This window comes from Pleurodeles waltl, chromosome 9, assembly GCF_031143425.1.
Source record: "Pleurodeles waltl isolate 20211129_DDA chromosome 9, aPleWal1.hap1.20221129, whole genome shotgun sequence".
Classification (NCBI taxonomy): Eukaryota; Metazoa; Chordata; class Amphibia; order Caudata; family Salamandridae; genus Pleurodeles; species Pleurodeles waltl.
Window position 1 is genome coordinate 153,749,871 of NC_090448.1, and position 18,334 is coordinate 153,768,204.

General features: G+C 47.9%; 1 protein-coding gene across 2 annotated transcripts in view; it reads right to left on the reverse strand.

Annotated features, from left to right (window-relative positions):
• The window catches only part of TASOR (transcription activation suppressor), a 773,668-nt gene that overhangs the window by 261,994 nt on the left and 493,340 nt on the right, over window positions 1-18,334 (reverse strand). For both annotated transcript variants that reach the window (XM_069206460.1, XM_069206459.1), the window contains exon 16: window positions 2,689-2,830. In XM_069206460.1, coding sequence (XP_069062561.1) covers window positions 2,689-2,830 — 142 coding nt within the window. The remainder of the gene's footprint in view (window positions 1-2,688; window positions 2,831-18,334) is intronic.

Sequence of the window (18,334 nt, forward strand, 5' to 3'; positions counted from 1 at the left end):
GCCACAACCATCATCAATACTTTTATGAAGACTCCACTGCCTCTTTCACCAACAAGGCCACCACTTCCTGCTGCATGATTCAAGGGCAATCTTTCGACTAAAGGGACTGAGAGCGAGGGATCTGGGGAGGTACCTGTCGTAAAGAACCTTCTTTCTTTTCTTTGTATGATCTGTTAGTCTGCTGTATGGATTCCAGGCCTATAGGAAGGAGGACCCCCTCCCTCCAACTGGTTGAACATGGCTCCAAAAAGGGTGAGCTAAACTTTCTTTCCAGGTGGTGCTGGAGAACATGAGGACGGTTGCTGGGCTTGTCTGCTTCTTTCTTTATTGCTGCTGCCGAAATAGGTTCAAGCTGTTAGACAGAATAGGAGGGCTAATGCTGGTGAAAGGCAAACCCCTTTGAGAAACCACAAAGCTTCTGAAACTGTGTATAGTCCAGTACTGGGGATTGCAGCCACAAAAAATTAGGTAGTAGGTTTAGCTGCCCAGAACCTCTCCAGGACTAAGTAGACTGTCTCCAAACAGGCATGTACATGTCCTACCTTTAAAATACACTGCACCCTGCCCATTGGGCTGCCTTGGGACTACCTTAGGGGTGGCTTACCTGTAGCAGAAGGGAAGGTTTGGGCCTGGCAAGTGGGTACACAGGTCGAACTGGCAGTTCCAAACTGCCCACACAGACACTGCAGTGGCAGATCTGAGACATGTTTACAGGGCTACTCGTGGGTGGGACTTACTAGTAAATCAAATATGCCAATCATGGACAAACCAATTACCAATCCAATTTATAAAGGCAGCACTTGCACATTAGCACTGGCCAGCAATAGTAAAATACCCAGAGTCCTAACGCCAGCAAAAACTAGATTCAGTACAAGATCAAAACAGGTCAGAAGCCAAAAAGTCAGGGGAAACCATGCCAAGAGCTGACAGTCTAACATGAGCCATGCCTCCCCAATAATTAATTCCTTCTAATAACTAAAGAAATATTCTTGACAATGTGTGCCAGGGCTTAGAGGAACGCATGAGTGTAAACACAAAGGCCCTCATTTCAACCTCAGCGGTCTTTTCGTAAGACCGCCGAGGTTCCGCCAGGCCGAAGACCGCCAGTGTTGGCGGTCTTCGGCCAACCATATTATGACTGCTGGCAACCCTCCGCCCTTTTTTGGATGGAGAGCCACCAGCAGCCATACTGGCGGTCGGCGGTGTAGTGGAAGCTGCTCCACCATCACCGCCACGTCATCAGAACACCGCCCACCGAATTAAGTCTCACTATTCGGCGTGGCGGTGTTCTGGTGATGGGATGCTGGTGGCGGAGCAGCCCCCATGGATCCCGTTCCCTCCCAGAGGATCCCCGGAACAGGTAAGGTGATCATCCGTTAGGGGAGGGGGGTGGGGGGAGTGTTGTGTGGTGTGTGTGTGTGCATGAGGGTGTGCATGTGAGTGTGTAGAGGGGTTGTGAGAGTGCGTGTATGTATGCAGGGGTGTAATATATGTAGGGGAAATGTAACGTGTATGCATGTGTGCATGTATGTGCACGTGCATGTGTGTGAGTGGTGTGAGCGTGTGTGTGTAAGGGGTATGTTTGGGGGTTTCGATAGGGTTGGGGGTCCTACCACCTTTGGAGGGTGGTAGGGAGGGTTGTGGGTGTTGGGGGAGGACACGGGGAGACCCCTATCAGTGCCAGGGAACGTATTCCTTGGCACTGATGGTGCATACCGCCATGTTTTATGTGGCGGTTGAAATCCCCCCGAAATCCATGGCGATATGCAGGGTCCTGATACCTCCGGAAGACTAGTGACGGCTGCCAGGCTGGACACCGTTGTCTCCAGCCTGGCAGTCGTTACGGCTGTGGTGGACGGAGCAGGACACTGGCTGTTTGGCACATGCCAAACCGCCAATGTCACAATGGGGCGGTAATGACCGGCAGCCTGTTTGCGGTCTTACTACCCTTTTTGCAGTGACAGTCCTGCTTCAAATATTAACATGAACGTGTAAAAAAGCTTGCACACCTAGGTCAACAATGAAAGTGATTATTATTATTGTTGTATTAAAACACTTCATCGCATTTCTTTCATATCAAGTCTTAGTATAAGAAAAGACAGACGGTGAATGCCACCCTTATAATGTTGCTGAGTAAATATCTTTAGCTACAAAAGGAATTTCAAAACTGGACAGACATATAAGGGATGCAAAAACATGTCTAAGATTTGGCTGCATGGGGGGTTGTATATTAGAGATCTACTCTTTCTCAAAGAGACAAGGCAGCCTTGGGAAGTATATGAGGTGGCTTTTCAGCCGTATTCAGAATATATTAATTGCTACATGAAATAACATGATTGAACATCAGAGATGTGACAAGAGACATACTTCGAGAGCTACTTTTTTTATATAACTTTCTCAAATGATTCATGTTGATACTCTATGCAATTCCCCCTTTAAAAGATAAAATCAATAAATGTTTAAAATAAAGTTGTATCTCCCACAATGTACTTAACATTCTTTTTTATTTTCATGGAATCTTTTTACTATAAGTTAATATGTCATAAATTCCACAATCCCGCTGATTTTCCATTAAAAAAGGGTGCACTTAAAGTACTTACCTGCAGTAAACTAAAAACATATGAGTACATTTTTCAATTAAACTCAAATACATACATAAACTATTTGTTCAATTAAAATAACCTTTACCTGTAATTGGAATAAGCTTCCAACCTATTTCCAGATCACAATTGGCGGGGTTGGAATACTGTCTATGATATGGATGTTCAATTGGGGTGCTGGGACAGGGGCTAGAGTCATCAAAGCTACATATGCTGTCAGCCCTTTGTTCCTGGGTTAAAAAGTGTGCAGTTAGTGAATATTAAAGCTTTACAAAAGTTTTTGACTTTACAATATAAGCTGCTATTACAAGCAATTAAAATAATTCTTTGAAAAGGTTAACAAAATATAAAGACGGTATATGAAAACATTATATGAACCAATTAACTCTCCAGCCACATTTTAAATCACACTATTCTTACAAAATTTGTAACAGTTAAACACAATTTCTTTTTAGAATAAGCAACTCCTCACTTAAAAAACGAGTTCAGATTAGTACTGTGCCTTAAATCTGGGATACAGAAAAAAGTATTGGAAAGTATCCCTCATGTCAGTGGGCATACCATGGGCAATTAGCAACATTACCAGATTCAGTAACACCAAGGTTTAAATAGCACTCCCACAAGCATGCTCCTCAGTTCACATATACTTTAACACTAAAAGGAAGAAACAAATTACATACTTGTCACTACAGTTCTCCGGCGTTTGTATCTTTCATAGAATCACAAGCTTGAATCATTCCTTGAAGTCGATTTGGGAGTCCTGCATTTATAGTATAATAGCAGTAAAGCCATCTTCCACAGAAATACATACAAAAGCCATTCACTTAAGCACCCACTTCACATCATTAGAAATGACCTAAAGTTCACCCAATGAGGTGAAGGCACATTGATCTCCACTCCCTTTTTATGTCATTTTGGAAACACAGATTCTGCTCTTTAATAGTGAACGTCTGGACTTGTCTCTTGACCAATGTTCAGGCCAGTAACAGCCCCACGTTCCACTTAATATATTTAACCCCTGCCCTATATGTGTATGTTTCAAGTACACTTTCATCTGCTGCACAAGCACTGTGTTCATTTCCCATGTTGGTGTGGGCTGCATAGACAGAAATGCTCTGAAAAGCCCTCCAATTAACTGTTTGATGACTAGATGCTTATAATGAAGTGAATTATAAGCAGCACCAAAATCTTCATATGGACACAAAATAAACATGAAGGGAAGTAAATGTGAATCTAGATTTAGTTCACTCCAACAAGTAAGGATGTATCTTGTGTGGGTCCAAAGTCAACAGTTGCAAACATATACTGCAGCATCAGAAACAAAAACCTCAAATGTTTAGCCTAAACATTTTTGAATGTTGAGGGTGCTCCTTTTAGATATGAGATAGCACAGTGATCTAAACTAAATTCTCAAAAGGGGAAGTACAAGATTTCAGGATCTATGTTGTCAATTTTAGCGGATCACACGTTCTGATGGAAAATATGATATCTCTCTCTCTCCCTCTCCCTCTCCCTCTCCCTCTCTCTTCGAGATAAAAGGTCCCGATGGTTGCCAAAGTGAATACAAGGAGCAGCCAACAAATGAAAGAGATAAGTAAAGCAATACTGGGGAGTCCATGGAACAGAAACGAGGATCATATAGCATGGTTCCCTCTCGGTCTTCAGTACTATCCGCATGACGAGGGGAAGAGGTGGAAAGATCTATGGAAAAATCTTCGGCCATGACATTGAAAGTGCCTCTCCCTGGACTGAGATGGCACCATCTGCTTGCAAAGAACTCACATTTCTTTCTGTGGTTTTGCTAATAAACACCATGTTGAGTGCCACCCTGATGGAAAACCGTATTTACCAGTTCATGGTTAAACTCCCTCTCATGAGTGACAACAGGTGTCCTTCTGAGCGCACTCCTGGCAAATGCTCTGTTGTCAGGGAAAGGCTGTGATGTCCTAGTTCCAGAGATGTTGAAACTCTTCTGCAAGTTCTGGGGCTTCCATCTTTCCATCTTGCTTGGGTACATAGGACAGTTGGACAAGTTACTTACTTTCGGTAAAGCCTTATCTGGTAGAGACAATACATGGTTGCACATTTCTTAACTATTAATTTCCCCAGTCATCAGTCTGGATCCGGAGATTTTTCTCGAGCAGTACCCCTGTGTGCCGTTAGGTGGCGTAGATTGTCTCGGTTTGTCGCCACCCATGCCAGAAATTACTTCGCGGGTCCTGTTTAGGTGCCACCCCGGCATGCTTATGTCAGTTTCTTTTCTCAAAGTTCCACACCAGAAAAACAGAGCCATGGAGAACATTGACCACTGGTGCATCAAAACTAGGGCTCTGAAAGGGAGTCCCTGTCCCTAGAAATCAGTTTGCAGACTGGGGAGGACGGGTAGGTTGGTAAGAAATATGAAACTAAATATGGTCTCTACCAGATATGGCATTACCGAAGGTAAGAAACGTGTCCATCTGATGGAGATATCTAGTTGCAGATTCTTTCCCTTAGAATAGATGCCAAAGCAATACCATCCCCAGAGGTGGGTCTGTGAACTACGATCACACCAGAAAGTCCTGCAGGACCAACAGGGCCAAACACCAATTCCTAGGACCTGACTGTCCAGGTAGTAGTGCTTGGTAAATGTGTGCAGAGATGCCCACAACACTGCCTGACAGATTTCATGGATGGAACTCTGCATGCTAATGCAGTGGTCACACCTTTACCTCTGGTATAATCAACATGCAAACCCTTTGGGGTTGCTTCTTAGCCAGTGCATAGCATATTTTAATGCAGAGTGTGACCCATCAGGAGATGGTTCTTTTCATCACTGCCCACTTTTCTTCGCACCCAAATAACCAACAGAGTGCATCACCCACCCAGAACTCTTCTGTATAATAAAGATGGAACGCAATGCTCTTTTTGGGTCCAGGCGGTGGAGTCTCTCCTCTTTTGCAGAAGGATGCAAAGGTGCTTAAAAAGTAGGCAAGGTGATGGATTGACCTACATGGAAGGATGTAGCCACTTTTTGCAGAAAGGAGGCCTGAGTGCAAAGCACCACTTTGTCAGGATAGATGGGAAGAAAGGGAGGCTTAAATGACAATGCCTCAGCTCACTCAACCTGCGAGCAGGTGTTATGACCACGACAACGGCTGTTTTCAAAGTGAGAAGCCTGACAGGACAATTGTTGAGAGGCACAATCAGAAATGTCAAGACCAAATTCAAGTCCCATTGGGGCATAATGAATGGGAACGAAGGAAACATGCAAGTGAGGCCTTTACAGAATCTATTTCCAATAGGAGATTTAAACAAGGAAGGTTGATTAGGCAACCTTAAAAAGCAGAGATTGCAGACAAACAACCTTTGAGAGTGCCCACAAAGGAGCCTGCTAGGCAAAAGAAGGTATAACAACAGAACCTCAGAGAGAGAGACAGAAAGGGGGTCAACAGACTTGTCTGTACACCATGCCACATACTTCTTCCAACGACAGGCATCAACGGTTTTGGTGGAGGGACGCCTAGCTGCCAAGATCACGTTACAGACTTCGAAGGTCAAAAGCTGTCAACTACGGACGCTCAATCTCCATGCAAGGAGGCAGAGACTGGACAGGTTAGAGTGGAGCACCTTCCACATGCTACTCCAACAGAAGATCCTCCATAAGAGGGAGTATGATCGGAGGATCGATAGCCATGCTCAATAGCTCGAGATACCAAATCCTTCATGCCCAGTCAGGAGCCACAAGGATTACTTGGGCCCGGTTGTTCTTGATCTTCTTGAGAACTCTGGGCAGAAGTGGTATGGACGGAAAGGCGTACAGAAGGCCTGAGTTCCACTCGAGAAGAAAAACATTGCTGGCAATTGCTGCCTTGGAAACTCCAATGTGCAATACTGCTGACGTGTTCTCTGTGGAGGCGAGCAGATCTAACCAAGGCTCTCCCTACTGCTGATAGAGACCTTGCATCACCTCCGGATGGAGACGTCATTTGTGTTCAACTAAGCATTGTCAGCTGAGTTTGTCCGCTCTGGCGTTAAGAGAGCACGCCGGAAGTTGAACCGCCAGGGAAATGCCCTGTTGTTCCTGGAGTTCAAATAGGTTGATGTGGAGCCTTTACTCCACCGGAGACCAGATGCCTCTAATCTCCAGCCTCTCCCATATGGCCCCTGTAAGAAAGTGCCTCTTTTGACATGGTCACATCCCCCGCCCCACCCCCTCCCACTTTTTGCCTGGTTTCTGGTGTCATTTTGACTGTTAGAGCACTGGGTCTCTGATAACCAGGTCCCCATTGCCAGATCTCTTTCTCCAAAACTGCACAGTTGTTTTGCACAATTGGCAAATTATTTAGCTACCACTGTAAGTCCCAGGAAAATGGTACCACTGGTACCTAGGGTATTGGGTACTAAGGAAGGTCTCTGTCTGCTGCAGCACCAGTTGTGTTACCCCATGGACCCCTCACCAAAACCACACTGTGCTGCCATTGCAGACTGCGTGTGTTGAAGTAGGCTAAATTGACAATACAACCTGTTCCTGTTAGAAATGGGGTCTCTAGTTGGCTGTCAGTTTATACCCTGTCCAAGTAGGGACCATTACTCTAGTCAGGGTAAGGGAGTCACACTACTAAGATAACCCCAGCTCACCAACTTGGTAGCTTGGCACAAGCTGTCAGGCTTATCTGAGAGGCAATGCTTTAAGTATATGTACTCACACACAGAAACACAGTGAAAAGACTACAAATGGACACCACACCAGTTTAGAAAAATAGCTACATACATAAGCAAACATATGAATTTAAAAAAATTAAATCCCAGAAAAGCGCTTAGAAACACAATAGCTCCAACTGGTGCTATCACGGCGTTGTGAAGGAGTCGTCCAATGCCACTCGCGAGGGAGTGCAGTACCGGTCACGGAGTCACACGAACCCCAGACACACTACCTTAGAAACATGGCAGAGTCAAAGACGTGGCACGAAGTCAGGGAACTGAGGCATCACTGGAGCCAGTGCAGAGGCTGTTCCATACTGCTAGGCAAGAGGTGCGGTCTTGGTTCCTTACTGCTATAGAGGGGAGGTAAGGCGTTGCTTCCGTACGGAGGCAGCGGCGGCGAGATGGCAGTTCCTTACAATCCTGCAGAATCGATGAGTCCAGCGGGTCAAGACGTAATAGGGCGACCTCTTTGGGTCACGGTCACACCATGGGGCCACAGTTGCCAGAGCGGAGTTGAGGGTCACAGCTGTTGGTGGTACGGCACTTGGGACTAACGATGTTGCCAGACTTCAGAGGTGCTGCGGCGGCATCAGGCCAGCGGGGCTGGTCAAGGTCATCACACTTCAGCAGGGACCATGGCTTTGGATGCAGGCAGCGGAGTGGAGTAAGGCAGTGGCGCCCGTTCTGGAGTCGTCCAGAGTCAATGTGCCTGCTTCTTCATGTTTTATGTCAGATTTCACTCCAGAGGGCCCAGAAACTGGAGTGGGCACCTCTTGGCAAGTCAGGGTCCTCTGCAAGAGAACCCAGGGGCTGAAAGACCATTCTTTGTCCTCTCTAAAGCAGAAGCAGCACCTCTAGGTCAATACAGAAAAGCACACTCAGCAAAGTGGCAGTACTCCTTACAGCTCTTCAGTTTGTCTCTTTGGCAGAGTTTCCTCTTGATCCAGAAGTGCTTTAAAAGTCTGAGGTTTTGGGTCCAATACTTATACTCATTTCTGCCTATGAAGTAGGCAAGCATCAAAGGAAAGTCTTGTAAGTGCACAAGACCCTTCTTTTCCTGCCCTGGTGCCAGGCACTCTCTAGGATGTTGGATACCGCAGTGTGTAAGGACAGGCATAGCCCTATTCAGGTGTAACTGTCAGCTTCTAATACCACTCTAGCCCAGGAAGATCCATAAGGATATGCAGGGCACACCTCAGCTTCCTTTGTGTGACTGTCTAAAGGGAATTCACAACCAGCCCAACTGTCATCCTGACCCAGACATGTATTCCACAGCCAGGTGGAGGCATAGAAAGGTTATGCTGGAAAATGCCTACTTTCTAAAAGTGCAAAAACAACAGATGATGGACAGAATGCAGAGCAAATCAAACAGTTTTTTTTTTTTATATAGGCAAAAAGTCCAGCCCGAACTGCCAAACCAGGTCCTCGCTGGACCAAAAAAAAAAGCATCCTGGGACCGGTTTCACGGTATTACCCTTTATCAGCCAGGCTAGCTTGAATCTGGTGGCATAGCAAGCATGGGACCTACTTCTGTGCATACCCTTCCCACTTGGGGTGACAAATGCAAAAACTACAGATGATGGTCAAGACTGATTTGCATATGGCTGGGTCCAAACTGGGGTGACGTGGCGAGCGAAATAATGATGGATTAAACCCAGATCTGTGACTGGGGGTGAGTTTTTGAAAAGTTTCAAAACTCAGTCTATCATTTTATTTTGTTTTGTGATGTTGCATTTTGCGCCCTAAGTGGCAGGGGTATGCCCAGACGTGGGTCCCTTGCTCGCTGTGCCACTGGATTCAAGCTAGCCTGGCTGATGAAGGGTGATACCCGGAAACCGGTCCCAGGATGCTCGTTTCCTGTCCAGGGAGGACCTGGCCTAGCAGTTCAGGCTGGACTGTTCCTATGGGGAACAGAGTCAAGACTGATTTGCATATGGCTGGGTACAAACTGGGGTGACATGGCGAGAAAAATAACGATGGATTAAACCAAGATCTGTGACTGGGGTTGGGTGTTTTAAATGTTTCAACATGCCGTCCATCATTTTATTTTGTTTTGTGATGTTACTTTCTAAAAGTGGCATTTTCAAACACAAGTGAAAAACCACCTGCACTAAAAGATGTATTTTTAAATTTAGAGTTCAGAGATCCCAAACTACACATCTCTATCTGCTAATTACACTTAAAATATATTTCAAGGCAATCCCCATATGTTAAGCAATGGAAGGGATAGGTCTTGCAATAATGAAAAACAAATTTGGCAGTATTTCACTATCAGGACATGTATACACACACACACACCAATAGATGTCCTACCTTTTAAATACAATGCACCCTGCGCATGAGGCTACCTTAGGGGTGCCTTACATGCACTAGAAGGGAAGGTTTGGGCCTGGCAAAAGGGTGCAATTGCCAAATTGACATGGCAGTTTAAAACTAAACACACAGACACTGCAATGGCAGTTCTGAGACATGTTTACAGGGCTACTCATGTGGTTGGCACAATCACTGCTGCCGGAGCACTAGTAGCATTCAACTTACACGCCTAGGGCACACAGGGTGCACTATACTAGGGACCATCTAGTGAATCAAATAAGTCAATCATGGATAACCAATTACAATCCAATTTACGAAGGGAGTGTAAGGAAATGCCTCCTTGGCATGGTTACCCCCTGACTTTTTGCCTTTGCTGATGCCAAGTTATGATTTGAAAGTGTGCTGAGGCCTGCTAACCAGGCCCCAGCACCAGTGTTCTTTCCCTAACCTGTACTTTTGTTTCCACTTTTGGCACACCCTGGCATCCAGGTAAGTCCCTTGTAACTGGTACCCCTGGTACCAAGGGCCCTGATGCCAGGGAAGGTCTCTAAGGGCTGCAGCATATCTTGTGCCACCCTGGGGACCCATCACTCATCACAGACACACTGCTTGCCAGCTTGTGTGTGATAGTGGGGATAAAATGACTAAGTCGACATGGCACTCCCCTCAGGGTGCCATGCCAACCTCACACTGCCTATAGGTGGTATAGATAAGTCACCCCTCTAGCAGGCCTTACAGCCCTAAGGCAGGGTGCACTATACCATAGGTGAGGGCATAAGTGCATGAGCACTATGCCCCTACAGTGTCTAAGCAAAACCTTAGACATTGTAATTGCAGGGTAGCCATAAGAGTATATGGTCTGGGAGTCTGTCATGCACGAACTCCACAGCACCATAATGGCTACACTGAAAACTGTGAAGTTTGGTATCAAACTTCTCAGCACAATAATTGCACACTGATGCCAGTGTACATTTTAATGTAACATACATCTTAGAGATGCCCCCTGAAACCTTAACCGACTACCAGTGTGGGCTGACTAGTTTTAGCAGCCTGCCACACACCAGACATGTTGCTGGCCACATGTGGAGAGTGCCTTTGTCACTCTGTGGCTAGTAACAAAGCCTGTACTGGGTGGAGGTGCTTCTCACCTCCCCCTGCAGGCACTGTAACACCTGGCGGTGAGTCTCAAAGGCTCACCCCCTTTGTTACAGAACCTCAGGGCACTCCAGCTAGTGGAGTTGCCCGCCCCCAGCCCCACTTTTAGTGGCAAGGCCGGAGGAGATAATGAGAAAAACAAGGAGGGGTCACTGGCCAGTCAGGACAGCCCCTAAGGTGTCCTGAGCTGAGGTGACTGACTTTTAGAAATCCTCCATCTTGCAGATGGAGGATTCCCCCAATAGGGATAGGAATGTGCCCCCCTCCCCTCAGGGATGAGGCACAAAGAGGGTGTAGCCACCCTCAGGGCTAGTAGCCATTGGCTACTAACCCCCCAGACCTAAACACACCCCTAAATCGAGTATTTAGGGGATCCCAGAACACAGCAAGAGAGATTCCTGCAACCTAAGACGAAGAAGGACTGCTGAGCTGAAAAACCTGCAGAGAAGACGGAGACACCAACTGCCTTGGCCCCAGCTCTACCGGCCTATCTCCCCACTTCTAAAGAACTGCTCCAGTGACGCGTTCCACAGAGTCAGGCGACAAATGAAAGGTGAAAATCCAAAACTGTTGAGGTGGTCCATCTCCTTACAGGGAATGGAGTTTATAGTGGAACGCAGACCTGGGACTGCCCATGCCAATGCAGATGGCCTTTCCAGGTTCTTCCACTTAGAAAATGAAGACTCTCTTTGGAAAGGTTAGTCCCATCCTCTTTCGTTTGAGAGGGGGGAGGGGGGGGGGGGTTGTGTAAGGAAATGCCTCCTTGGCATGGTTACCCCCTGACCTTTTGCCTTTGCTGATGGCAAGTTATGATTTGAAAGTGTGCTGAGGCCTGCTAACCAGGCCCCAGCACCAGTGTTCTTTCCCTAACCTGTACTTTTGTTTCCATAATTGACACACCCTGGCATCCAGGTAAGTCTCTTGTAACTGGTACCCCTGGTACCAAGGGTCCTGATGCCAGGGAAGGTCTCTAAGGGCTGCAGCATATCTTATGCCACCCTGGGGACCCCTCACTCAGCACAGACACACTGATTGCCAGCTTGTGTGTGCTAGTGGGGATAAAATGACTAAGCCGACATGGCACTCCCCTCAGGGTGCCATGCCAACCTCACACTGCCTATAGGTATAGATAAGTCACCCCTCTAGCAGGCCTTACAGCCCTAAGGCAGGGTGCACTATACCATAGGTGAGGGCATAAGTGCATGAGCACTATGCCCCTACAGTGTCTAAGCAAAACCTTAGACATTGTAAGTGTAGGGTAGCCATAAGAGTATATGGTCTGGGAGTCTGTCATGCACGAACTCCACAGCACCATAATGGCTACACTGAAAACTGTGAAGTTTGGTATCCAACTTCTCAGCACAATAAATGCACACTGATGCCAGTGTACATTTTAATGTAACACACACCCCAGAGGGCATCTTAGAGATGCCCCCTGAAACCTTCACCGACTACCAGACATGTTGCTGGCCACATGGGGAGAGTGCCTTTGTCACTCTGTGGCTAGTAACAAAGCCTGTACTGGGTGGAGGTGCTTCTCACATCCCCCTGCAGACACTAACACCTGGCGGTGTGCCTCAAAGGCTCACCCCCCTTTGCTACAGCACCCCAGGGCACTCCAGCTAGTGGAGTTGCCCGCCCCCTCCGGCCACGGACCCACTTTTGGCGGCAAGGCCGGAGGAGATAATGAGAAAAACAAGGAGGGGTCACTGGTCAGTCAGGACAGCCCCTAAGGTGTCCTGAGCTGAGGTGACTCTGACTTTTAGAAATCCTCCATCTTGCAGATGGAGGATTCCCCCAATAGGGATAGGAATGTGCCCCACTCCCCTCAGGGAGGAGGCACAAAGAGGGTGTAGCCACCCTCAGGGCTAGTAGCCAATGGCTACTAACCCCCCAGACCTAAACACACCCCTAAATCAAGTATTTAGGGGCTCCCAGAACAAGGCAAGAGAGATTCCTGCAACCTAAGACGAAGAAGGACTGCTGAGCTGAAAAACCTGCAGAGAAGACGGAGACACCAACTGCCTTGGCCCCAGCTCTACCGGCCTGTCTCCCCACTTCTAAAGAACTGCTCCAGCGACGCGTTCCACAGGGTCCAGCGACCTCTGAAGCCTCAGAGGACTACCCTGCATGTAAAAGGACCAAGAACTCCAGAGGACAGCGGCTCTGCTCCACAAAGACTGCAACTTTGCAACAAAGAAGCAACTTTGAAAGAACACACATTTCCCGCCGGAAGCGTGAAACTTTGCACTCTGCACCCGACACCCTTGGCTCGACTTGTGGAGAACAAACACTATAGGGAGGACTCCCCGGCGACTGCGAGCCCGTGAGTAGCCCCAGTTGACCCCCCTGAGCCCCCACAGCGATGCCTGCAGAGGGAATCCAGAGGCTCCCCCTGACCGCGACTGCCTGCTTCAAAGACCCGACGCCTGGTAAGGACACTGCACCCGCAGCCCCCAGGACCTGAAGGATTCGACCTCCAGTGCAGGAGCGAACCCCAGGTGGCCCTCTCCCTTGCCCAGGTGGTGGCTACCCCGAAGAGCCACCCCCTTGCCTACATAGCTGAAGAGACCCCTTGGTCTCCTATTGGATTACATTGCGAACCAGACGCCTGTTTGCACATTGCACCCGGCCGCCCCTGTGCCGCTGAGGGTGTACTTTTTATGCTGACTTGTGTCCCCCCCGGTGCCCTACAAAACCCCCCTGGTCTGCCCTCCGAAGACGCAGGTACTTACCTGCTGGCAGACTGGAACCGGGGCACCCCCTTCTCCATTGAAGCCTATTCGTTTTGGGCACCACTTTGACCTCTGCACTTGACCGGCCCTGAGCTGCTGGTGTGGTAACTTTGAGGTTGCCCTGAACCCCCAACGGTGGGCTACCTTGGACCCAACTTTGAACCCTGCAGGTGGTTTACTTACCTGCAAAACTAACAAACACTTACCTCCCCCAGGAACTGTTGAAAATTGCACTGTTTAGTTTTAAAATAGCTTATTGCCATTTGTATGAAAACTGTATATGCTATTTTGCTAATTCAAAGTTCCTAAAGTTCCTAAGTGAAATACCTTTCATTTAAAGTATTGTTTGTAAATCTTGAACCTGTGGTTCTTAAAATAAACTAAGAAAATATATTTTTCTACATAAAAACCTATTGGCCTGGAATTGTCTTTGAGTGTGTGTTCCTCATGTATTGCCTGTGTGTGTACAACAAATGCTTAACACTACCCTCTGATAAGTCTACTGCTCGACCACACTACCACAAAATAGAGCATTAGAATTATCTCTTTTTGCCACTAGCTTACCTCTAAGGGGAACCCTTGGACTCTGTGCATGCTATTTCTTACTTTGAAATAGTACATACAGAGCCAACTTCCTACAGGGAGCACTTGCACTCTAGCAGTGATCAGCAGTGGTAAAGTGCCTAGAGTACCAAAACCAGGAAAAACGAAATCCAGTAAGTCAAAAATAGAGGAGGCAGAGGGAAAAAGGCAGGAGAAACCACACCAAGGATGCCAGATCTAACAGTCGCACAACACTGAATGCCAGGCCCCATAACATTGCATGTGCCAGGTGCAAGCCATCCCTAAGGCTGGCTGCATCCAGGTACAAGTGAGGACATATACGCATGAGCAAATATGCCCTTACTATGTCTGTCAATTCTGAGACATAGTAACTGTACAGAGATGCCATTTTAAATGAATATGTTGGACACTGGTCATTGCGAGTTCCCCAGCTATATGATGGCTTCTCTGAATCCTGGGATCAACCACCTCAGAATAATATACCCTCACTGACCCCACTGATGGAATTATTTTTCAAAATCCACACTGAGGTCACCTTAGAGGTGACCTATGAAAACCTAACCAGCTACTGATGTGTGTTCACTTACTAGTCTAAACCAGTGCAGCCACCCTAGACCGCGTTTTGGCCCCCTGAGGTCAGAGCCAGCACTCTCAGAGGCCAAGAAGAAAGGCCTTCTCTAGGCGGAGGTGATAATATCTCATCCAGAGCATGATGGATATTCCAGGGCGGGGAGCTGCGATGGCCTTGCCTCCTTTGAAATGCAACCCAGGTATTTCCAAATGGCAGAGAATACCAACCCCCCTGCCCTGACCCCACTTGTGGTGACAGCAAAGGTGGGAAAATTAGTTAAAGTAGGAGGTGTGCCCACTCCATGCGAGTCCCACCCCTAAGGTGGATGAGATGATTTGGACACTACTTTATAAATTCCTCTAGTTTGGAAGGAATTAGGTCACTAGGGTTAGGGTTGTGCTCACTTCCCCAGCGTAAGTGGTCACAGAGAGGGTGTAGTCACCCTAAAAGTGGGCAGCTCATTGGCTACCACCTGGCACTCCCTCTAATGCCCCTAAATTGAGCATTTAGGTGGCACCCCGAACCCTTGAACTCAGATCTGCTCAGAAAGAAAGTATCCAACAAGGACTCTGCAGCCTGGAAACCAGACACCTGAAGTGACCTCTGCACATGACGACCTCGGCCTGGTGAGAAGCCCACCAATGGTGCCAGCAGGGCTCCCCAGCTGTCCTGAGCCTGAGACCACCTGTGTCACCCCTCCTGGACTCAACCAGGTCACCAGCAGCCTCTGCACGCAGGCCCCCTCACTCCCAGCCTGGTGGTGAGAGGAAAACCCGGTGCCTACAGCAACCACAGACCTGTGACCCCAGCTGAGGTGGGTCATCGGTGCCAACGACGACCCCAGATCCTGAGAGCTCAAGTCCATCCTGGGTCCACCCCTGCCTGCAACCTCAAACTCACAGGACCTGCAGACAGCAAGTGCTCCCGGATGAGAAAACACAAGCCCAAAAGACTACCCCTGCACTCATTGCTCCTGGGCACAGGAGAAGAGGACCAAAGGTGCACCAACATCCCCGCACACCCCAGGTCTACCACCTACCTGTTTTGTTGTCCCCGACTGGCTTTCCAGCCAGAGCCTACAGCCAGTTTTACACGGGGTTCAATCTCCCATAGGAAACCATTGGGCACCCAAAGCCTTACTGCACCTGTGCACCCGGGCATCCCGATTCCTGGTGGCTCTCCTGCTTGCTAAGGCCCGGCCCTGACTCCCCTCCAAGGGACGAGTCATTTCAACTTTGCTGGTCCCCAAAATCCTGCAGAATTCCCTGTAGCTACTTCCTGCTTTTGCCAGGGCTTGTTAGTGGCTCTGCTGACTGCTGACCTTTCTGCAATCTGACAACCGACGTGGGACAGCTCGTGGGCGACTCCAAGGATCTTCCTGCATCACCTGGACTCTGCAGCTGTGCTCCTTCCATCACCATCCTGCAGGAACTTCTTCCCAAGAAGGGTGGCATTGCCCACCTGCACCGTCTGCACTGCCTGGACATTTCCAAGTGGTCTGGACTCTTTCCCCTTCTTTTTCAGGTTCTGCATGTCCGGAATCCACCCTTTGGTTCCATCGACGTGGTACATGGGTCATGACAGCAGCTGGGCAACCGAGGCCCCCCTGACTCCAACGAAGGTTTCCGACGTCACTTCCTGTCTTCTAGGTATCCTTGGGTGGGGACGCTCTCCAACCTTCCTCCTGTCTTTGGGTCTCCTTGGGGTCCACTGGAAAGGGTCCTGAATCTCGCAAATTTCAACTGCGACTGCCCTGTGTTAGTCTATGGGACGACCAGGTAGGTAACCACTCTGCACCCAGCCACTGGGGACACTTGATGTACTTACCTCTGGTGCTTTCATTCTTCCCTAGTCCCTAGCAAACTACCACACTTACCTTGGTTGGGTTCACTATTTCGCATTCCACTTAGTATATGGTTTGGCCCCCATATAGGGCCCTGTACATTTTATGCTATATCTGCGTGATCTTTGGTGTATATGTTGTGTGTTGATATCTCCAAAGAGATATACCAATGCTAGTCTAGTATTTAGTGCTGTAATAAATAATCTTTTATTTTTGCAACACTTGTGTGGTTATTTTTTGAGTGGGGGTTACTATCCGACTACTGTGGTATTGCAAGTGCTTTACATTCCTCCTGGATAAGCTTCAGCTGCTTGCCTCAGCTACCCCTAGAGAACATTTTCTATCCTGACATCTAAACATTATCACTAAGGATTGCCTAGACTTAGTATAGGGTGTCACAACATAAGTGTACACCATAAACTGAGTAGCCACCTACACCCTACGCTCCCTTAAACAGCCTTACATTTAGTATTTAGGCGGCCCCCAGACACGCCTTTCAGAGGTATCAGACCCAAAATGGGTCACAAGAATAATGAAACCTGTCCACGATAATAAAAAAATAAATGCCACACCTGCAACCGCAGGGACGCCCTCTTGGGTGCTAGGCAATGTGAACATAAGAAGAAAAACCACCTGCAGCGAAGAGGAACACCACACCGAGTGTCGCGCTGGAAGAAAAAAGCACTCTAATCCTAGAGGCAGGGAAAAAGCAACAGGGGAATAAAAATCCCCCTTGAACTATGGTAGGAAACTAATACAGAATGAGACCCTGTATTACCAGGAGGTGTTAAGACTGTGTACCATTAGCATCTCTAAATCGGCATAAAGCCGAGGTGACATGCACAGCAAAAAGTGAGGTGCCATCAAAATGCATTTCTTTTAAAGTTGCCTGCAAAGCCTCCAGAAAAGTGGAGGGACGTAACCACTGAAGAGGCCATAACACTTCCAACAGAATTGGTGGTATCCATACCACATCGGATTCTAAGCTTGGAGGCTTGTGACAAGGGAACAAGATTATTCCGAGCCTCCTCAGGGAGAGAAGGCAAAATGTGTTCTATCGAGTCCACAAGACATGGGGGAAGCGATCAGGATACAAGAAGTGTTGATTGAACGCAGGGCAGAGCTAGATAAAGTGAAAATATGCCTACCAGAAGCATCAAGCTGCCTGGCTTCTCGCTCTGGACGGACAGGAGGGACATGAGTAAGAGACTGTTCAGCCAAAGCAGCCTGCATCACAAAGCTTTGACTAGTTGGATGCTGATGGAAGCAATATGGGTCCTCGGGGTGGTCTATGTAAAATAGAGCATTCCACAGGAGGGCCAGATTCCGGCTGGTGCCAAACACTCAAGAGGAAATTGCAAAGAGTCCCACAATAAGGAAGGACAGGCTCAACAGAAGACTGGTCAGGATAAAACACATCAAGCAAAGGGTCCGTTGATAATTGAACAGTAGGAAGTTTAAATTCAACACTTCCGAAACACATTTCAATATATCTGCTAGAGCAGAACTTGCCTCTGTAACCAACTCAGGGGGCGACAGGAGGCTAGAGGCCAGGGAGGAATCCAGGCCACTAGCATTGCCCAATTCAAATACCCAATCTGATTGTGTATTTGGAATGGTGTCGGAAAGAAGAGGTCGATAATATAAACCATGCCCCTCCAATTGGGGAACTGGAGAATGGCCTCCAGAAGACATAAGGCAAGAATCAGAGAAAGCCCACTTCGTCAGCACCACTCCCGCGTCTGGATCAATATCGACCAACGTCTTGAGGGTGAGACCTCATCATCAGAAGGTGCGTCGGTCAACTTCGGTGAGACCACAACCGGAGCATTCAGCGACGTCGACAGCACCACCGGAGTTGGCAAAG